The 22,215-nt window shown below is 49.1% G+C and overlaps 5 protein-coding genes across 5 annotated transcripts; 2 read left to right on the top strand and 3 right to left on the bottom strand.

Moving 5' to 3' along the window:
* Nucleotides 1-205: 205 nt before the first annotated feature.
* BKA67DRAFT_661163 (uncharacterized protein) lies at nucleotides 206-2,051 on the bottom strand (the record flags this gene model as incomplete). The annotated part of the gene is made up of 3 exons (XM_046107771.1): nucleotides 206-1,506; nucleotides 1,571-1,820; nucleotides 1,926-2,051. 3 exons carry the CDS (start codon nucleotides 2,049-2,051, stop codon nucleotides 206-208), a joined length of 1,677 nt encoding a protein of 558 aa, XP_045956698.1.
* A 10,218-nt stretch (nucleotides 2,052-12,269) lies between these two features.
* Nucleotides 12,270-14,554, top strand: BKA67DRAFT_355599 (uncharacterized protein). Its single transcript, XM_046096387.1, has one exon. The coding sequence runs from the start codon at nucleotides 12,513-12,515 to the stop codon at nucleotides 14,451-14,453; it is 1,941 nt and encodes a 646-aa protein (XP_045956697.1). The 5' UTR covers nucleotides 12,270-12,512; the 3' UTR covers nucleotides 14,454-14,554.
* A 1,169-nt stretch (nucleotides 14,555-15,723) lies between these two features.
* Nucleotides 15,724-17,512, bottom strand: BKA67DRAFT_520975 (MBOAT, membrane-bound O-acyltransferase family-domain-containing protein; the record flags this gene model as incomplete). The annotated part of the gene is made up of 3 exons (XM_046098230.1): nucleotides 15,724-15,750; nucleotides 15,811-17,272; nucleotides 17,343-17,512. The coding sequence occupies 3 exons, from the start codon at nucleotides 17,510-17,512 to the stop codon at nucleotides 15,724-15,726; spliced, it is 1,659 nt and encodes a 552-aa protein (XP_045956696.1).
* Nucleotides 17,513-18,526: 1,014 nt separating this feature from the next.
* BKA67DRAFT_355604 (uncharacterized protein) lies at nucleotides 18,527-19,601 on the top strand. The gene has a single exon (XM_046096388.1). The coding sequence runs from the start codon at nucleotides 18,808-18,810 to the stop codon at nucleotides 19,249-19,251; it is 444 nt and encodes a 147-aa protein (XP_045956695.1). The 5' UTR covers nucleotides 18,527-18,807; the 3' UTR covers nucleotides 19,252-19,601.
* Nucleotides 19,583-20,863, bottom strand: BKA67DRAFT_538226 (putative amidoligase enzyme-domain-containing protein; the record flags this gene model as incomplete). The annotated part of the gene is made up of 1 exon (XM_046100446.1): nucleotides 19,583-20,863. The coding sequence occupies one exon, from the start codon at nucleotides 20,861-20,863 to the stop codon at nucleotides 19,583-19,585; it is 1,281 nt and encodes a 426-aa protein (XP_045956694.1).
* Between the last annotated feature and the right edge of the window lie 1,352 nt (nucleotides 20,864-22,215).

Genomic DNA, 22,215 nt, shown 5'->3' with positions numbered 1-22,215 from the left:
GAAAATAGGTTGTGCTATGCGGCAGCTTCGACAGGTGAGCTGCGGGATGTAAACGCTTAAAGGAAAGAAAAGTCGTGACGTCGTCAATGTCGGTTGAACCACTCTATGAGTGGTTTGGTGATGTTGATATACCCAGGTAGAGGGGAACGAAGAGCAAGCGGTCTAGAACGAATAGCGTCGTGTTGAAAATATCAGAGCACATATCTCACATGACAACGCAACATCCGCACCCGCTAGACTTCTTTTGTTCCTTCTCTGAGATTCGAGGTTGTTCCGGAACCGTTGGTACTCTCGTGATATTGGTGAGCTGTTCATGCTGCTGCTGCTGCTGCTGCTGCGATAACTGTGGGGATATAGGAAGTCTAGGGCTGGCTAAAGGACTTAGCATTGGTGTATCCTGGATCTTAGGCATGGTCGAATAAGAGCTCGTTCCAGGTCGGCTTGGGGTGGGACTCTTCGCCTCAGCTCGCAAAGGCCACTCGTCATGTTTCTCTTGAACTTGGGTCTTCTGCATTTCAGGCGGCTTCGCAAAGGTATCATCTGTCAAGGGCCTGAACTCCTTATCGTAGACACTTCCAAACTTGCCCTCCTTCTCCCATTGCTCCTGTTGTAATCGTTTGGCAACTGTAGGCAGAAGTTGTTGGTCTGGAGGCAGACGTGGATCCGGCTTGTATGCAGAGACCATCCACGGCGGATCCCCTTCAGGGGCTTTGGGAGAAAGTTCACCAGATCTCGTTGTCGGTCTAGTGTTGGCAGTTGAGTCCTTGCTCATCTTGCCTGGACCAGACCGTGTCTTGGGACGACCCGCTGCTGGCTTGCCCGGGGCACCAGATGGCTTCCTCGTTCCCGTTGCAGCCTTCCTTGGCGAACTGGGCCTTTCGCTGGCTGAGCGTCGTGCCGCTTGCAGTACAGGTTGTTCTAGAGCATCCAGAGTAGCGCTACCACTTCTAGATCGAGGCTTTGTTGCTGCCAGCATGAAGTCCTCGTCAGGTTGGATGGCGCCGCTCATCTTGCGAGGCACTGGAGCATCTCGCTCCACGTAGTCGGCTGGAACCGGCGCAACACTGTGTTTTGCCACAGGGAGACGTGATTTTCCTGCAAGAGTGTCGCTCGAAATCCAGTACTCGTTCGGATCCTCGGCTATCTCTTCTGGCAGACGGAAGTCCCAATCCCGGCCTTCAGGGTCTGGCGACCTCTCCGTTGATGCAGCTCTTTGTGTCGAGTTCTTCCGGGATCTTGGCATCGGCTGATGTTCCGAAGCATCGGTCCCCCGGCGGCCACCGTTCATCTTCTCGGAGCTGCGTTCTCTCCGCGGTCGACTATGCGATCTCGGCTTGGGCAGGACAATACCGGCAGCTTGCAGCTCCTCACTCTCGATCTTGGCTAACTTGTCTCTGTGTATCCATTTGTCGTTCTCGATCTTGCCCTGTCCCTGCGTGGAATCTGAGTTGGCTCGCTTGTTATCAGGTCGCGTTCGGGATCTGCTTCTCCCACCAGATCGGACTTCTATAAAACAGCATTGAGTTAGCCCAGTCTAGCTAACATGTTCACAAGAGGTGAAAAGTCGTACCTTTGACCGCAGAGAAAGGATCATTGGGGTCTGGCTTCGTGAAAGGATCGTAATCGGTATTGCCGAGGTGAGGTGACAAAGGGCCTTTGGTCGCGCCATTTGTGTCCTCATAGCCATTCATGTAGTTTCCGTGTTGCATGTGTGTAGGGTCCTGCAGAGGGGACGAAGTGACGTTAGCCAGGCGAGAAGAGGCAGCAGCGATCAATTTGAAGTAGCTCGGTTGGATCAGAAGCGCCAGGTGGGTTGGGGACTGGATTGGGGACATTTAAGTCAAGCAAGACAAGACAAGTGAGACATGGAGGGAGTGGGTGAATGAGCAAGCAAGAGACATGAGAAATGAAGGGCCGTGACATACCTCTTGATATCCTCCCAAGGTGTACCCGGATTTCCATCCAGAATCGTTGCCATGGGAGCTGCTGGGCGGAGTCAAGGTAGAGGTGGCGGCAGTGGCACCCGGTGCAGAAGCAGACATGGCAGCCATGTCGACCACAAGTCACCGGGGGGCAATTTATGACCGCCTCGAGATCCAGCTGGGAGGTGATATGTGTGCGGAATATGTGACAAGGCTTCGAAAGAGTGGTGCTGGAGTGCGAATGATTCAAGGATGATGGTGTCTCGAAATCGGTCGGAGTGGAACAACCTTATTCGGGGAAACCCAAGCTAGAAGCAGAGCAGGCGAGCCTGGGGAGGTGAGGAGTGCCCAGTACTGTCACAGTGGTCGTGTGTGGTCACTTGTGTCTTTTTTCCCTCTTCTCTTCTTTCCTTTTCTTGTTTCTTTTCTTGTTTCTTTTTCCTTCTCTTTTCCTTTTTGTTCACTTTCTTTGCCGCGAGGTGAGCGAGGGTGTTGAAAATTACCTTTGCGGTAGACGGAGTGAAGCGAGTGAAGCGAGTGACGCGGTAACGCAACGAGGCCGTAGTGACCCTCCGCAATAAAAGGCTAATGGAGCAAAAGTGATTGAATCATGTACGGTATGATAATTAGACCGTTGATCTAGACTAGATGTAATTGGCTACGTTTAGTGTGCCGGTAGTCAGCAGCGCTCTCGCCGGTTGTTTTGCACCTCGTGGATGTGGGCAAGATGTTGTGCCGTTAGACTGCCTCGTCGCGTTGAATTGGAAATTTCTACGGTACGAGTTACCGATGCGCAAAAGTGGCGCCACGCAATAACCAACTTTCTGCTGAAAAGGAAAACGTGGTCCTCGGGATGGAATGTAAAAGAAGAGTATAAAAAAGAGTGACAGGCGGGCCGGTTGTGGTCTGAGTTGAAGACAGCAGGACAGTCATGCAAGGTGAAGCTGCACCACTGCCGGGTTGGGTTGGGTTGGGTCTGCCGTAAGTTAGGTGAGGTTAGGTAACCAGAAAGAGGGAACAACACCACGAAATCTGTTGACGACAGTCGCTTGCACGCCGAAAAAGGAGTGCGCTCTCTCTGGTCTGGTCCAGTCCAGTCCGATCAGCCAAAAGTTGTCCAAGCAAACTGGTCCACTGCTTCATTTTTTATTTTCATTTTCGCAGGCAATTTGGCTGGCATGGAGGGATTGCAGGCAACGCCGGCATCCAGAGCTGTCCACTATTACAAGGGTGTATTGGGGGCCTTTCAGCCATTTTGGTCAGTGCTTCCTTACCGCTATGCTGCATCTGGTTTACTCCATGTCACAACCCGTCCACCTTTAAGATTACCTGGTTTTCAGTCATCATGCACCGACATGAGCTGTCACTCGTCATCGTCATGATCAGAACAACAGCTAGTTATGTACTGTAGAGTCCTGCATGTTGTTCGGGCGTCTGTCGCTGTCATAAAAATCTGGCCATGGTCCGAGCATGGGACCCCGCTTCGGATCAAAGATTCCAAGTGTTCATCAACGGTATTACAGAGAGTACTGTAATCCGTATAGGTAGCAGCCTCGACCCCCGGATTGCGCTTGGGTAGCCCGTCGCATCCAATCAATAAAGTCCCAGTTAAAAGACCCTGGCCATCTCCGACGAATTGCGTTCAGTCAATGCAAGCTTTCCTTGCATCTCCATCCGATCCAACGGGGCGGCATCCGCTATCAACAAGAAGAAAAGGGGCTCCAATTATGTTCAACGGTCAGACTGGCTTTTGCTCGCCAGGATCACCGATGCGGATAGCCTCACTATAGCCGCAAGCCAGCACAGAGCTCCACGTTCTCAGGCTCGCGACCCGTTACTGAACACGTGAAGTTTGTTTTGTTTTGCTGCAAGCATGTATCTTCATATAGCTGTGCGCTGTTTGTTTTTGTTTTTATACAATCAATACTGTGACCGATGTTTACAGCCACCGGAAACTTGTTCAAGTGCATACATCACTTGTGTATTGTAGCCCCATCCTCCCACTACTCTCATAGGAATATATAGATATGCTCAACTTTCTCATCATCCTCGCAACTTTGCTATTCGGTAAACAATGCGACAAACTTGGGTGATAAGTGTTAAACCTAGTCCAATTCCATTGATCATTTCAGGCATTGGCGCCTAGCATATGGGTGTCCGATTCTCTATACCATGCCGATGAAGAATACGCATCCATGCTGTGTTTGCCAGGGTCTGGCATTTTTATTACTCTTCTTGAATCCAAATATCATCGGCCTGGTTTCTTAAGGTGTGTAGAAAGCTGACCTCTTCGACCGACCGGCAGGAGTGTCGTAGCAGGCGCATATGCAGCCATGAAACTGTTACACATAATGATCGGATAATCCCATAGCAATTTGGATGATGCCTTCACTAAGTGTCTTCTCTGTTGTCTCCGCGGAGTCCGTTAAGACTTTCAAAGTCGCAGTCTTGCAGACCCATAACAAAATAGCATTTGGTAGATAGCGAAGTGATGAACGCCGTTTATTCCATCGCAGCAGTGTGCTAAAACAGAACTGTTGGTGCAGATACCGCGTAATTGTCACTAAAGATGCTATCCTAGAATGTTCTGCAATGCCAGAACATTCGGCGGTTTGCGTGCGCCATTACTCGATCGAAACTCCCTTTGGTATTATTGCTAGGTGATTATAGTCGTAATCCTGACTACAGTTGCAATCATAGGCACCAAGATGGAGCAGGATAAGAGCCTGGGGTCACTATTCACATCAGGCAGCCTCTTACTTGTCTGCCATAATAATGCTTTGATGATGGTGGCAAAAGCACCACATCTAGTGGAACGACGAATGATTCAGATGAGGAGCGTGACTTAACTAGGTAGACGTGTCTCACGCAGCTTTAGTAGATATTTGCACCCTTCACAAGTTCTGTTTGTCATTCCTGAGTCGTTTGAACAAAGAATTCTCGCTATTCACGCTTACATCAACTACACTCACTCACATCCACCGCTGACACCATAAACCTGTCGAGCACAATTTAACACATTGACCTTCCACGACAACTGGGCAGCCTCATCCCCTACCCTGGCGAAAGTCGATTCGTGTACACACTTCCTCTCCGGAGCCTTTGTAGTCTAAGAAGTCATGTGTAATAGATGTGGATTTGGGAGAACTGAGCTCCTTGGCTTGATACTGGCGAGCTGATGCCCTGTCTGTGCCTAGTTACCGTTGAGTCCATCGGGACCTGGACATGGCTGAAATGGTGGGAGAATTAATCCACAAACTGCCCTCAACTGATTCCATTTCACAAGTTTGACGCATAGAATTCGGGCTTATTGTCAACACTCAATAAGATAGGACGTTTGTTAAATGATCAACGATCTTTCCACATGACGTTCATATGGCTTAGAGTCACGATCTCTATTTACTCGATACCAACTAAGTCTTTCTGCTTCGGAATCAGAAATATCAGTAACTGGCTGTACAATTGTATGTCAAACTGGAGGTGAGCCATGAGAGCTCACTCGCATGATCCGACTGTTCATGATCAACTATAGAGGACTAATTACACCAGCAAAACATTAATTTATAGGTTACTGAACTACATTTGTTTCAGTATGAGAACCGTATAGTTTCATCACATGGAACATATACATGTACACATGAGATTGCCCAATTCCCATTCACCTGGGATAAGCCCTACTCGTTTCAAAGAAAATGCTGTGTCAAATAATCCTATAGACATAGCATCGATGAGCATGAAAAGCACATTACAGTATTAGTTGACCTCTGGGGTCAAGTGCGTACATGAGCTCTAAGCTAAGAGGGCAAGTGTGTAGACGTATGTCTAGGGAAAGAAGAAGAAAAGACCAGTCTTCGTCCGTCAGATTGCCGTTACATCGAACACTTATCCCCGCGAAATCATACCGCTTTATCTACATGAAGCCCAATGGTTAAATAGAGCATCCACCTGCCCTCACGATCTATCGTACATGCATGGTATGATGTGCATCATCGCCAGGCTTTGTGGATACCCTTCTCGTGAGATAAAAGTCACGCAGTACTCCGCATTGCGTCATGCGATATTTAGTCGTGTCGGGTCGTAAGACACGCGTGAGTGTTCACCACGCTGTTTGTTGCTAATACACCAATGCTAGCTCGCCTGGTTGGGCAGCTATTTCCTTCATGAACTAAGCACGCCGGCTATTACGGGCACAACCGTGAGGGCCAAAACTTAGCTTGTGATATTGAAGTAGCCAAAATCGAAGTTGATAACACGCTGTGCTAATTTGTCAGGTCGTTTGTTTCTCGACTGGCGTGACTCGCAGGTGGGTGCTTAAGGTAGTCCCTCGACTCAAGCTTCCTCTAGTGGGCCGTATCCAGCGTGCCCTCCGAGTATTGCATGTGTTAGTCATGTTCCCTGTCAGCTTGAGCACATATTGGTACTGTTGCATAGTCGCACGTGGGATACGATGGCGAACTGCAGCCCCCCAAGAACACCGTAACAGGTGTTGTATCAGGGTGTCTATTTCCTGAAATTAATATTCTAAGATGAAAACTTGATCTGCTTCGGAGTTAGAAGTCTATCATGATATGGATTGCTACCCTCGAAGACGTCAGACACATGCTCAATGACTATTACATACAACCTTAGACGAATGCCCTGTTCTTGCGCTTACACAGGAAGCAGGGGTGATGACAGACCACTTGACCTGCAGAACCAAGAGCCAATAGAAATTCGAAAAGGGTTCTTTTATTTCCCACTGAGTATTAGAAACGCGGGGAACAGAGTGGTCGAAGCTGCGCCTCAACCCGCAAGCTGAAGCTGGTCAAAACTGTAAGCACATGCACTATCGAGCCTCAAGGCAGTGAGAGAAGCTTTGACACACATGCTTTTGTTCCTTGTCACGATCTGATGCTTGTAACACAACATCCGAATGTAGAGGGCTGTGATGACTAGATCATCTGGGATCGACCGGCAGCATACGGCGCTTCGAGGTGTTCCAAAGCAGAGAAAATCCAACCAATAGTGGGACTTTATCTTCCATCTGATGTTAAGGGTGGGGTGGAATGCATCTCACGCAAGTTGCGGGTTCATAGTGGGCCAGGTCTGCAAGTAATTGAAGTGATTGGGCGGGTCCTCGCAGATGATGAGGAAGACATCGTGATTGGTGGGGTAGAGTAAAAGAGGTGGTGTTGAGGGGCTCGCCTATGCCCCAGGCAACGATAACGTGCAGTTAAGACGGAATGTTAAGACCGGCTTTTGCTGGGATAGTGTAGGATTTGAAGGACTAGAATCAGAAGGAATTTTTTGAAACCTTACGAAATTATGAAGATATCGGGGGCGCCATGGACACGCCGTGCTAATACCATGTATGCTGGTCAGGTAGGAGACGAAAAAGCCAAAGAACAACCAACCAACCATGTACTGAATGTGGAAGGACTCTGATGAAGCTATGTCGAGCAAACCGAGACCTCAGAAAAGCAACGCGTTGAGGCTGGCCCCAAGGCACATGCTCACCGCCCACGCATAATCAACGGTTTCGGAACGATTAGCATGTCGCTATCTGGGCTACAAGGTATTTCGTGGTATCTCAGGCACATTCCGAAATCAAAAAGTCTCGCGTGTTTTAAGTTCGATGATTTTTATTTTTATTTTCATCTTTTATGTGAGTTGACTTGCGCGAGCCTTATGCTAATATTTGGCTTCACCGGTTTGCGTGTTCCTGCTTTGGTGCTGAGCTCGAACCTCCCAGACATTTGGCATCGGGACAGACGGCGTCATGGGGCGCGAGATCTTGGATGATTTAGCGGGGATCTGACTCGCTTGTGCGAAAAGATCCGCTGATGGAGAAGCCAGCGACGTGCTTCTCCTGCATCGTGCATGGTACCTAGTCAAGCTGGAATATGCTCAAGTCATCTTCCTGAAACCACGAGATTCTTTGCGACTGGTTCAGGCCCAAATTATTTTTTTGACACATTAGATGTGATGCACTATGCGGTTGATGAGTCGAGTATTGAGGTCTCCAACGCGAGAATATACCCCGCCCCCACTATCTGAAGCCTTGGAAACTAATGATGTTCTACCAGTGGCATTTCGCGGAGACACTACTACTACAGTATGCACATCATCACGGACAGGGGCAGTCCTCTACAGGAGACGTGGGATGCTGAAGCCTCGAGATTTTGTTTCGCTTGAAGCTTTCCTTGTAAGTCGGTTCACACGCTCAAATAGTTCACGACTTTCTTATGATTATTGATTTTACCTGAATACATCATTCATCACTGGATGTCAGCTGTCTATCAAGAGTTGGCTTGTGCTGGATTCGTCTGCGGGTCTATCTTGATGCCTCCTGCTCAACCAGAAACCCACACGTACGGAGTATTCACCGCCAAATTTGGCAAGTTCAATCATGCCAACCTACGACGCTACGTGGATTGTAGCCACTGAGATCGCGCCTCAAGGGTTGAAGTAAGGGTCTTTCTCATACTGACGGCGCCGGCTTTTGTGCCACGAGTCCTCCGAACTGTGTTCATCATGGTTACGAGTCCCAAATGGGTGAAAAAGCCCACTATCTACTTCTTCTTGGCGTATTTTCCATCCACGAAGTCTATTCTGATTGGGCTTGATTAAAACAGCGAGACCACTTTTGTCATTCCCCTCCCGAGAAACTCAAGGTTTACCCCGTCCCGTGGTAAGACCTGGCGATCCTTTCGAGGCCATCTCTGGGTCAAGGGGCTTTATCCATCCTTACATACAGTAGGTAAGAGTCCGTATGTAGCGATATGAGAACCTGTGCCTGCCGCCGAAAGGAGGCTCAACGAGCGGATTATGTACAGTAAGCCTGATCGTGATGATGGCTCCTTCGATCCATCAGTGTAGCACACCTTTCCAACGTATGCCTGCCCTACACAGACAATGGCAGGCTCAGTGATTTCCCGTACCTGCTTCGAGGAAGATCATTCACTGGTTTCAATTGGCCTGCGCCAGCACTGTAAGCGACCAGACGAGCTACAGTGCGACCACACTACAACAGGAAGAATATTTTACTAGCCTATAGGAATTGCAGCTGCAGAAGAATGGTATGGCCTAGCTGCAGGTTGACCGATCGCATCGGGAATGGTTCAGGTCTGCTGTGCCTATCAGTAGCAGGTGCCATATGCAGAGAATCGCCAAATCAGTACATACCAAAAATTCTTTGCTCCACGATGATTGCTCATGACTGATCACCTTTTCTTACGATGTCTAGTATTCAGGCTACTATCATCACATGTTGTAGGGTGAAGATGGAGATGAAGATAAAGACCGGCTCATGCTAGTGCATCGCTCCACCACGTTACGGTCAACTTGCACCTGCTTATGGACAAAGGGAGCGTCTTCAGTGTTCAGTCGCATTGTGGCAATCTGCAACAACAACGTGGTCGACGACTGCATAATGATAGCAGGGCGTCTTATTGAGTTTACGCCCCGATGTATATGCGAGTCTCCTCGAAAATGATTGGTGCTGAAATCATACAAATGCCGGGGCACACACGGGCAACGACTGGACCACCTCATGAATCAGGGCTACCAATGCGAGACATTGGCCAATCCTCAGCTGCAGGAGCTGTGTCAAGTCGGCAAACTAACGGTCGTCACATCAGATGCAATATGCCCGAAGCATCAGAAAGATCATAAACGAAAGACTAAGTGGTGCATACCATGCAGACAGCTTTAACAACTTACCTGTTACAAAAGCTCACATCGAGAGGACCTGTGGTCACTATTCGTGGCTGGCAGCGCAGTCGGCTGCAGGTGATTTCATAGTTTTGCTGTTCCGAGTAATGACCAAACAGATTTATCGGACTTAAAGAGTCGTATAATGCATTGCAACGAGTTGAGTACGGTACACATTTAGGCAGGTCGCTATGGCATTAGAATTTTGTCAAACAATCAACTATTTAGGAAATACATGCCTTTGGTTGAGAGGCTGTGTTGATGCTAATTAGTGAGTCGCGCAATGCGTCCATCGTGCAGGCCGCCCTATTTCCTGCCCGCACACGGATGACATGTTGGAACCTTAACAGGATACCTACCCAGCCACTGCAACCCAGGAAATCCCAGTCATGGTGTACATGCCACCGTCCCAGTGTTGAGGTTTTTGATATATTCATCGCTTCACAGTGACAAATAGTCCTGTACGGTCACCTGTTTCAGCCTGATACCGGAGATCCTAAATCACCTGTTTGAGGACACCGATCTTGTATATAAAGCTCACCGCTACAAAAGAAGCCTTGGCTTCTAGCACATCCACTGCGGATACTTTTCATTGCCGGTTGCCAAATCGACGAGGCACCTTGACCAGGCGTTAGCGAAGCAAATACCTAAACACAGTTTGGGTTTCTGCAACCCGACGGAGACCTTGATCTGACACGTTTTCACATTCTTCCGTCAACCAGACTGCTAGACTGAGCTGAGTTGCATTTGGTACGGAGGCTGGGAGGCAAGTAGGCTCCCATGGAAATCCTTTGTATACTATCGCCACTGTAATACCGAGCCACTGGTGGTACGTGTAGTCGTCCTGGCCAGAACCACGAACTAGTGGTGCGGATCCGCCAAGCCTGAGGAACAACTAAACGATTCATCTGGATGTTCACAGCATTCACAAGCGTTTTGCCATCGTTGTGAGATTCTTCATACGATAGTATCTGCTGATAAGATCTACAGTTGAGCTTTACTGCCTGAAAATCCGATTTGAGGATAACTTGACGAGATCAGCAACGATATCAAATGAAAGGCAATGTATAGGTAGACTTATGCCACCAAAGTAATCTTTAAACCATCTCTGGCAACTTTGTCCTCATACGATGTTGCTGGTCACAATAAACAAAGACTAATATCAAAACTGCCTCGACTGCACTGTTTGAGGCGAATTTTGCTGTCGTCCAGACTGATTTCTTGTTATAAAAGCGATTGTGATCTTGTGACATATTGTCTGCTATACTTGGCCGAGCACATTGCTTATCCAGCACTCAGCTATGACAAAGATCGCCAATTACAGAGGATTGATTTTCACATGACTGTTCCCCAGATACCGAATTATATGCAAGATGTGCAAGGGATTGGTGTATTACAGTGCGGTTGCGAGCGCGCTTTGCTGTAAAAGCCAATAGGACACGGAGAGAATGAGTAGTAATACAGTACTGCATCATCGATCTCTGCAGTATTTCACTCATCGCGAGTTGACCACCTGACTTGCCTACGGAGTCCATGTTTGTGCGCTATCCCGTTCCGTCATACATTCCGCCACTACAAGGGCGAATCGCAACCACTCTTCCATTCAGTTTTATCCACTGACCCATCCATCTAGTGAACGCCGTATGGATGTTAAGCACTGAAGCGACCGAGATGGTTATTTGGTGCAGAATAGCACGTGGTATGCCTGGGACCTTTGGAGCGCTTATTAGGCCCTTAACGGAGTCAATGTTGCAGTGAGAGAATGGCACAACTCTTTACGACCTTTAGGATTAGCACAGTAGCAGTTCCCTTGCTTAGAGACCTGAGTGCAGCACTAACCGACCTGATGCACCCGCCGCTACTCATAGTGCGCTACGCTACCGCTACCCGCACTAACGGAGCCGTCAACTGTAGAGACACGCTATCGCTCGCCAATACATACTGTACATAGCCATGCTGCCAAAAGTTGATCAGATCCACGATTGCCAGGCCAAATCGTGCCCATCAAGAAGAGGCACGGAGCGATCTAGCCGACGAGACGGCCCCCCTCCCCCCATAACCGTGGTTACACGTCTCCCTGGTAAGCCGGACTTTTGCCCGGGCCAAAAGGTGTCAAGCCTTAACGGGCAATAGGCTTCAGGATCGACAGGGTTTGAAAGAGGCGCTGAAGGCACTGTGGCCCCCTTGTGGGCATTCTTGGGTCTTGGGTGCAAGCGCAAATATGTAGCAACCCCATACGCCTCCTCACACGCACTCTCTCTCCCACGCAGCGCAGCAACGAGGTGCGAGGTCAGAAGTCACACCCTCCGCCTGCCATGTCCGTTTCTCAAGTACAGCACAGTCCCATAACCATACCACCACCATTCCACCCCCAATCTTGTAGATGCCCGACTTGACTTTCCGTGAGGTCATTCCTCTTCCCTTCCTTCCCTCTTAGCAACCCCATCTTGGGTAACAAGATCAAGATTTTGAAAAGACCACCACCACCAGCTTTTAAACTTCTGTTAAACCCGTGAGGTCGTCTTGCCTAGTCGATTTCTGCCTTATTCTGGACAAAAAGTCAGTTCTTAATTGAATCTGATTTGACTGTTTCGGCTCGTGGATGCATCCATTCCAGTGCCCACGGTAGCTGCACTACATAACTTCCCCCCCCTTTGGCATCTATCAGTGTCGGAACAAACTCCAAATCACAGAGAGCCGATGACCAAGTGGGTTATTATTGCTATTGCGACAATTCAACACGCTGCTACTACCGCCTGGTTCGCGCTTCGCAGCGATTGCAGTTCAGCCCCCGTTTAATACAGCAACATTATAGAGTGTTCCTTCCATACAGTTCTATACCGTCTTACACCTTTGCTTACGCTTTTGCAACTTTTATCGCCACCACCATCATCAACAATGCCGTTACCACCACTGCCAGATAACCCTTACGAAATTCTCGGTGTATCGAAAAATGCCCAAATTCCAGAGATTCGGACGGCATACCGGAAATTGGTACTCAAGTGCCATCCGGATAAGGTGACCGATCCGGCTCAGAAGGCAATCAAGGCAGAAGAGTTCCAGAAGGTACAGAAGGCGTATGAGTTGCTCTCCGACGAAAATGAGCGGGAGAAATACGAGGACATAGTGAGGTTGCATGAGATGGACAGGGAGAACGCAGAACAGAGAAGGCAACAACAACAACAACAACAACAACAACAACAACAACAACAACAACAACAACAACAACAACGGAGCCGCGAATTTGCTCCTGGTCGCACACCGCCTCGGTCGTATGATTCGGAGTACGGAAGGAGTCCTCATTACACGGTGCACGTCAAGCCCGAGCCTGGATACAAAGTGCGAACCGCCGAGCCACCTCCGTTTCAAAAGTCGTCGACATGGACGTCGGGCAGCAAAAGCCCCTACACAAGTACACGAACGCCTCCCCGGTCCTATGAAGACAACATCAACTCCGCAGCACACAGCAGTCATGAAGATATTCCTCGCGATTCCCGGGATGCCAGACGAGCTCGGAAGGCATACGACGAGAAGCCTTCAAGGGACGAAGAAAAACGCGCTAGAAGGAGAGAGCAGGAGGAGTACGAGCGCGCAGCAGAGAAAGCCAGAAAGAGAGAGGCGGACAGGAAAGAAGCCGAAAGGAGAGAAATCAGAGAACAGGAGAAGCGGGACAAAGAACGCCGCAAAGAGGAGAAGAAGAGAGCAGAGAAGCTTCGTGATACGGAACGCAAGCGAGACACCGAAGAGAAGCGCTCTCGTACCAAACCTCCTGCTTACGTCGAGGAGGAACCGGAGTACGTCCCCAAGTCCGAGAAGAAGCCAAAGTCGAGTTCCAGAGTCAAGGAGACTCCACAGGTACAGGTCCGCGAGGATCGCGAGCGTGAGCCGAGGAGCCACCGTGACGTGAAGCAAGCGATTAATTTGGACTTTGCTACTGAATACCTTCAAGCGTCGAGGAGTAAGGCTGCTCCAAGTCTACAGCGCGCCCAAACCTACCACTACAACGTCCGCCATGTGTCTCCGCCTCCACCTGCTGTGGCTACACCGCCTCCAGCCAACAACGGTATGGCCCCTCCACCGCCGCAAATGCGGTCAATGGGACAGACGTTGGAAGAGGAGACCGACGAAGAGCCAGTAATGCGATCTGCCGCACGTCGTCGCATGTCGCATGATACTCCCCGATCTAGAGAGAAGACGTCATCGTCGTCGCACAAAAAGTCGAGCTCGAGGGAGGCGGAATATGTTGCCGAGTCAGGTCGGCCGATGCCCAAGTTGAGCAAATCGGCAACAATGCCCACGTCGCATCTGCACCAAAGCACGTCTCCTATGGACACATCTCCGCCGAAGATTTCAAGATCCAAAACTGAGTTCGTGCGACCGCCTCCGGGTCCAATGCATGGCATGTCCCGCCAACAGACTTGGGGGCCTGGTGGTGAGGATCACCGAGAGCGCAGTCGATCGAGGCCCTTACATGGCTACTCCGAAGACGAATCTGAAGAAGACTACCGTCCACGACGTAGCCATAGGACTCGCTCGCCTGACGAGATCGGCAATACCTTCACCTATAAGGTTGAGAATGGTCGAGCCAAGCCATCTGTTAGGACTGCCTCTTATATCGACGAACCTGTAAGTCGCAGTGGTCGTGGTAAATCTTATTATCCTGAGGCAAACCAAAGTCGACCGTTAGATCACCGTCCAGCCATGCACCCGCATGACAGCTATTCAGGTCAGACTGCCTTCAAGGTTAAGACCGCCAGAAACTACGACATGAGCGATGTCAACGTTGCGGATGTTCCGTACTCGTACACTCCACGCGATGCAGGTTACGGATATGCCTAGAAGGGATTTTCGTACACATCATTTGAGTTGGTACGGTTTGCGACGTGGTCTATCAGACTATGACGGTCGTGGAAACTCGGCCACACAGTCGACGGACATCAATGCACTTGTGGTATATTCTAGGCGTTCTAAGGAGGCTTTTCTGGCGGCTTGTTCTCGGTATAAGCCTTCTACCACGAAACGTTATGAAACGCAGTAACGATGGCATGTCTTCCTTTTTCTTGCTTTTTTTCATTCTTTTTCTTTTCTTTTGAGACGGGATGGGATGGGAGCAGAAAGGACAGAATGATCCCGGAACGTCGACGGTCAACGTCACCGCATTCGCTCAGGGAACCATAGCGTACTTGTAGTGGTTCAAAGAACACATTACTCATTCAATCATGGCGAGCAGTGGCATTTGTTTAAGCTACAAATAACCAGGTCGTATCTCATCCTTCCCCACGGCCTCGAAAGCCTCATCCGATGTTTCGCGACTTATCTACCCTCACCAGTCGCGTTTCTCACCTTCCACGAATGTAACGGAGACAGCGTCGTTTCTGGTTTTTCTGCTTGTGTTTTATTTTATTTTTTATTACTATTTACGACGCCTGCATGAAAGTATACATATACAACAATACAATACAACACAAACCATTGCATTACAGCGCCCCATATTGGAGATATTTGGACTGGTTCACTATTTGGAAGGTCTACGGGAGCGGTGGTCATTGGCGGCATTTTTTTGCTTGGCATGTTTTTGCAAGCTGTCGGTCATTTACGAGGCGTTGATACGGAGACGGCGATTCAATCGGGCATGGACATTCTCTGGGTACGAGGAAAGGGGAGGAGAAGCTACCGGAAGCAAACTGCAGATATATCCGGGCAGCAATGATATTTTGATGCATCCCGTCGCTTTTCTACCGTCTCACATGCATACTTCTCATTGCCTACAATGTGTTGCTGAGAATAATTCGACTACTAAGCTATTGTCCTAGGTATAAACAAGGGTTTGGAGACGGATTCCTCGAAGCATGACATCTTGAGATCGGTTGCCTGAGATTGATGCACACCTTGCAGGAGAACCAACTGTTTTGCCGGCGCAATTGTGAAGAGAGACTGTTATTTATGCTGTAAGGGTAGGAGGGCATCTGGGTATATCCATCTAGAACTATCTGGAATGCAAAATGATTCGAATACCAACTTTCTTGGGCCACTTCTGGCAACGCTGAAACCATACGACCTTGTCGTTCACGCATGAAACATCCGTTTAATTTACTCCGGCAAAACGTGTCTAGATGAGGACATAGAGCGAGCAAATCTGGCGGCGCTGTTAGCAGAATTCCCAGATATTGCAAGGCAAGTGAAACATATTACTTACCAAGCTCAAGCCCATAATCATGCTGCACCAGAATATCACATTGTTTGCTGTCTTCCTGTTTCTCACGAACCGTGTCTTCTGTATCACGACGAGAGGCAACTGCAACATCTGACACACGAAGCCATATCCTCTCAGCTTCTTTGTGATACAAGCCATCACAATCTCATGACCGATAGCGCTTATCAAGAAAGTGATGACTGTAGCCATACCGCGACCGATTTTCGGTTTCGAGGTGGCATACACATGTCTTCTAAGGAAAGAATAGACAGGTACGTTCCACTCTCGCGAGAACTCCATCCAGTCGGTACTATTCCACCAGTCGGCATAGAAGTGGCGATCGGCGAAATACGTGATCTCCGCGAATGCGCCAAGGACATATTCGAAGATGACCAAGAATACAAGAAGGAAGGTGAGCATGAACGGAAAGAGAAGCCAAGAGATGGTTTCGGCAAGAGTAAGGAATGTCTCTGTGAGAGAGGAAACAGAGTCCAGCCGAATATGAGCTTCTTGCAGAACTGGCAAGATGTACTCTTCGGAAATGATGGTCAGGAGAAAGATGCAGCCGAACGTCGCTACGATCTTGGCGATCAAATTTGTCCAGTTGATGGCCGCCGTTCGTGGATATTCGAGTTCGTAACATAAGGTCGGGCACAGCAGGTAGTCTAGGTAATTGGCCCAGGTGAGATTCCGCGGGTATGTGATATTGCCAATGGGACTGGTAAGCTCACGGGCGAGGTCTTCGCGCAGCTGGTCGACACCTTCGCCATCGGAATCGCTGTCGTGCGGCTTTCCGTCATGCGCCAACGTGCCCATGGGATTATCCACACTCGGGTACTGGTACGCAGGGGCCTTGGAAGCAGTAGATGGGTCGTCCAGAGCACGCAGGCGTTTCTCGGTTTCCGACAAGTGTCCGTTGTAGAAAGCGTATGAGTGCATCTTCATCAGGAGTACCATAGTATGCAGCACCAAGAACACCTGCGCTGTCCATGTCCACTCTAGCGCAAATGGAACGGCAATCCAGAATGCCAACCAGATAACCTGGTATATACTCTGAATCGCCATGCCACCCATTCGCCATGTCAGACCCGCCTTGCTATTTCTGAAAACTTTGTGAAACGGCAAGCTCGCAGCAGTGGTGGCGACCATTAAAAAGTCGGCTATAGCCAAGTGCCACAGCTTGACAGTAAACAGGGTCCAAATCTGGATTCTCAACGGGTGCCCAGTATCCTTAATGTTGCGCAAGCCCGTTGTAATGGCCATGATGGCCAAACCAATCCAGAAGAGATTGAAAAAGCCATGAAAGTCCCTATAATCCGAAGCAGGATCGAAATGCGACACCCGGGAGGCGAACTCGACCGTGGGGAAAATGCGCCGCCTCTGTTCGGCACGTACTTGCTTGCGCGCACTCGATAGTGCTTTCGTGGAGTGAGGCGCGTCTTCGGCGACAGGCGTTGACCGACCACTGGGTGAAGTAAGTTTGTCAACACGAGCTCCAAATGCTTGTTGCTGCCAGCAGCAGGTGTAACACGTACCTAGTCAGATCCGAAGCTGGGTCTTCTCCAGGCGCAGAGAGCAGGCCGTTGCTGCTATGTTGCCTGACCAGCTCTGATATCTGTGTGTGTTGCGGCTTTCGTGGCCGGGGGCGCAGAATATAATCATTATCACCATTGGCCGCAGCCGCCTCGCGGCCGGTAGAAGTCATTCCGACTTCTTCTGCTATGCCAGTGTGGAGGTGGCCTCGAGAGTTCGCACGAAATATACGTTGGGGCGTGAGCTACCTTATCCTAAAATCCGTCACCGTGCCGTACGCAGGGGCGACTACAGTAAAGCTTTCGGTGAGTGATGGGTTCGTTCCTGACGCCTGGAAAGGAGGGTGGTCGGCGTCGGCATCAAGCTGTACCGTGGCTCCTGGATCTCGGAGAACTGTTGGAAAGAGGCGGTTGCTGGTTCTTGAAGGTGATGCTCTCATATGAGCCATCAGCTGACTTCAGTATCTTCACGGGTTTCTGTCCTTTGCTGACGACGATCTTTACTCCTGAATCTCGTTTAGGACAGTCTCCATTAAGCATGTATCCACTGGAACCCCCAAAATGACATGCAAGGATTCTTTTTCGGGGTTCACTTTAGTGGCGCGACACCAACGGTAGGCCTCATCAACAATTACGTCACTTCAACATGCGGGATGCTGGGCTATCCTCCAACACCGACGACGATTGATCCAAAAGCAGGTCGCATATGCCAGAAAGATGGGATGGTTTGCCTCAAAGGAGCAAGTGGCTTGTCGGATTCATTAAACTTTCGGGGAAAGAATCATACTTTCGTGCAGCGAACACATTGCTCCTGTCCTGTCCAGTGGCCCATTTGTTGTTCTCCGGCTACCCAATTTGTGGCAGACGTTTGTCGTGATACTCTCCTTGCCTGCCAGACCGAATAGACCAGATTAGCGACCACGGCACAAACGTTCTAACCTTCGAGATTCGTAGGGACCGCCATTATGCAGGCCTTTGCCATGTCCTTTCCTGGATGCTGCGTAGGAGCTTGTGCATGCACTGCCGGCCAGAATACCTTTGTTGGCGAATAAGCATCGCAGCAGTGAAAATGGAGAAATCAGGCTGTCAGCCCTACAAACCAGAAATGGGTTACATAGTTAACTGATGCAAGAAATACTCCATGCAGCAAACATAATAACAAACTCTCACATCTTAGCTTACCTGATTTTGCCAGGCACATATCGCCTTGCATCATGACTGTAACAGCTGAAACAGCCGAGAACCCCCGAGACAACCCCTGAAGCCTTCAGTTCCTCCTACGCGCTAGCACCGCGAAGTTAACATTCAACCTCTTGGATCACATTCGACAATACATATCAAAACAGAAGCGCTATTGGGCTGGCCCCTTCAAACTTGGGTCGAGATTCATATAACTACATACATACGGTTGTAGTCGTCGAGAAATTTTAAATCAGGTCGTGTAATCACACGTTGAGCCACCGCCATAATGCGCATTTTCACCAAGATCACTCTTTTCCTCCTGGCTCTCGGCGTCGCCAAACTCAACACCTACACAAATTCGCCACATCTCACACTCGCAGAGTCACATGTACTCAAAGCCATTACATATGGAGTCGGTAGCGGGCTTCTTATAAACACCGTCTGTGGAATAGCGGCTCCGAGCATCGATCCAGAGATTTCTTCATCTGACAGCTTCATGAGTTGTGCGCCTTTCGGCATGGCTGGCACTCTTATCGTGGCGAGAGTCTACGTCTTTACGACTGGTGGATGGGGTATGGAGCACTGGTGGTATCTGAATCACTTGCCGAGGAGAGTTGAAAACGGCATCAGGAATATTATAGGTGTTCAGCAAAGGCCATTGCCATCGAACCCGCTCAGACAAGTCAAGTCGAGAGAATCAGAGTCAGTGGCAGATCACAGCGAACTCTAGCTTCTGGCTGTTTTGCAGTTCTGTAACTTCTACCACAAGCGTCATATTTGGGCAGCTTTGAGCTCGTCTCGCCGCCTTTTTCCGAGGAAGAGGTCTCTGTATGTCTTGACGCGGAGTCAAAACAAAGAGGAAAGTTATTTTACAATGCACAACGGGAAGCACAATTCATCAAGGATAAGGCGGATGAACAAAAACATTGGGAATTATATAATTATATCACCTCACACTGAATCATACGATAATTAGCATGGGTAGTCTTGCTTCGCCTGGTTTACAATGAAACCATACCTTGGCCATTACCACATCGATTGTTTCCTTTGAACTCACTTATCTATGATAAGAGGTCGGGGCCTGGCCGTCGTCTCCGTCTCCGTGCTCGTGGTCCTGGTTGAGGATCCATCGTCGGACCATTGCGACTGAGTCTCTGATCGTGGGAATGGGCCATGATAAAAAGGCTACTCGCCGCGCAACCTATTTCTCGTAAGAAAATATCGAGCGGTTCATTGAACGGCTCTGTTCCTGCGTCAACACTATCACATCGTACCACAAGCGTGTGATCGAAGAACTGCCAGTCCATGTGGAAAATGGCATAACGACAAACACCTATGCAGATAGCCGCCCAATGACACACCCATTCTGGACTAATGGATCCAGCTGCTTGTCGAAACTCGATGGTTGTTTTGCCTCCTCTACGACTCGGTTCAGGAAAGTAGTTGTCAAAATTGTAGGCAGGCCCCATGGCTGGGGGGACATGCATCAAGCGGCCAATTTGATTTGATGTGTTGCATCTACCAATCTCCCATGCTCCCTCCTCTGTAGTTGGACATGGACTCCCCTGCACATACACGAAGCTGCTTGATGCACCGTCCATTGCCTGCGCTGCAGTCATGCCAGCCGCAAGCTGAGAATGTATGCGATTGCGCATGCAATAATGGTTGTTCCGCCGATGGTCAGGATGGACATAGGTTAGGATCGCATCGGCGGCCCAGGTCAGAGCGGCAATCTGATTGAGCCACTGGGCAGTGAACCATCGGCGGCCCATACCGACGTGAACGTGCAAACCAGTCGTACTGTTGACATGAAGCTTGAAGAGTCCCTGGAAATGCTCGATGACGGTGAAGACTTCGACCATATCATCAACGCTTGATGCTTTAACGGCGGGACTGATAAGCTCCAAAGCCAGGTACCCAACTCGTCGGCCAGGATTGTCAATAAGGGAGTCGGTTATATCGGACATGTGATCGTCCACATCTTGTAGTAGCCTAACGGACGCATCCCGTTTCAGAGTCCATCGATGATAGAGAGGGTTAGCACAGTTAGGTGAGTGTCTGGTAGGTTCTGCCGATGGAGGACTTGGATACGGTGGTCCCACTACCGAGTGATCGAAGTTGTTGATATCCACATTATGAGACCTTAAAATATCAATCATTTGTTGTACCGCATAAATACCTGCTCTGTGTTCCAGTTCGTAGGGCACGAGTATATATCCAGGCCAAGCGTCGCGTATAAAGGAATCATTGACGTCGTCTCCCTCATTTAGAACTCGAAAGAACCCGATCGCCTCTAATTCCACGCCAAACGTCAAGTCTGACTCGCTATCGTTAAGTGCCATTGATGTATCGGCAGACTGGTGAAGGATTCGCTGCATACCTGGAATCGTGTTGCCAGGCTCACGCAAGTCAAATCCTTTTGTAGCTGGAAAGGAGCTCTGATGAAGGTGCATCATGCACATAAGTTTCAACCATTGAAGCCCCCAGGTGCCAGGGGGAGAGGTGAATCATAATCGTCAGCCATTATGGAAGGCTAAGATACGGTGACTGGTCTGTCTAATTCGTCGTTCCAATGCTCAAACAATCAATACCTGCCACAAGCTTTCGCATCGACGAGCAACTCTAGCTCATGTGTATATTTACTCATAGAGTAAGAAAATACGGGTTGACATAGCATATACACAGATGTTTGTTATGAACATTATATCACAATTCTTCGTCCATGGATAACAAGATTATTACATAGACCAACAGTCATTTATTGTGTGGACCCAGTTATAAGGGCGTCGTTCTTGAGGAACAGGAATAAAACTCAACGATCATTTTTGAAGTAGGTGTACAAGCCTGCCACAAAGTGGACTGATACATCTCGGTTCACACGTGACTAATGACCTACCAACATCTTATTAATGAATTTTTATACGAAGACACAAGTCATACATTGTAGGAACTTACAGTAGCCGACTAAAAGTTTCAGCTGCACTTAGCAGTCTTGCATAGCAGCTTGGGCCTCGGCACTGATTTGCTGACAAAAACTAGCTGTAGAGCGACGGATTTGGAGGAAATATCTTGCGTCTTTTGCCTTTGAATCACTGCCGTTTTGGGGCTATATCAGCCTGCTTTCTTGAAATACAGCCATTCCACCTTATGGAAAGTCAAACGATAACAAAACTATTCATTTCCGAGTATGAATATTTACACAGATGTCACGAAACAAGACCCATCATGATCATCCATTCGCCAACATGCATTTAAGACGACAGTACAACTCTTTTCTACAACCAGTGACTGTTGATTAGATTTTTAGCACTGACCTGGGTTAGCATTTTATAGTCTTTCACAGCTCTAATTTTGTGAGCCATAGCTGAATTAACCGCCTTGGCAGTCCCGGTACCGGCTGCAACTACCAATGCTCCATCGTCTGCCACTATACAGTCCTACCCTGACTCTTCTGAGCCACCTGACCGGATGCTTGATTGTGGTGGTCGTCTAATGACACGATAGTGCCGTGCTTTACCATGAAGCACACACTGCACAAAATGGGGAGGTTTTGATGGCAATTGCGGAGAGTGGATCGCGGTGTGCTCTTCTGAGCCGATCAATACATGCCGGGTGCATCACAATAATTTTGTCGCCGCCGTTCAAAAATACCTTGGCCAGGGCCTCGAAAACTCCGCGACCAGTTCTCACTGCA

This window comes from Truncatella angustata, assembly GCF_020726525.1.
Source record: "Truncatella angustata strain MPI-SDFR-AT-0073 chromosome Unknown BKA67scaffold_6, whole genome shotgun sequence".
NCBI classification, from domain to species: Eukaryota; Fungi; Ascomycota; class Sordariomycetes; order Amphisphaeriales; family Sporocadaceae; genus Truncatella; species Truncatella angustata.
Note: the sequence above shows the minus strand (reverse complement) of the source record. Positions and strands in the feature narration are given on the sequence as shown.

What these genes read in the sequence shown, in the direction of transcription:
- BKA67DRAFT_355599 (XM_046096387.1), top strand. Translation starts at nt 12,513, where the DNA reads ATGCCGTTACCACCACTGCCAGATAACCCTTACGAAATTCTCGGTGTA.
- BKA67DRAFT_355604 (XM_046096388.1), top strand. Translation starts at nt 18,808, where the DNA reads ATGCGCATTTTCACCAAGATCACTCTTTTCCTCCTGGCTCTCGGCGTC.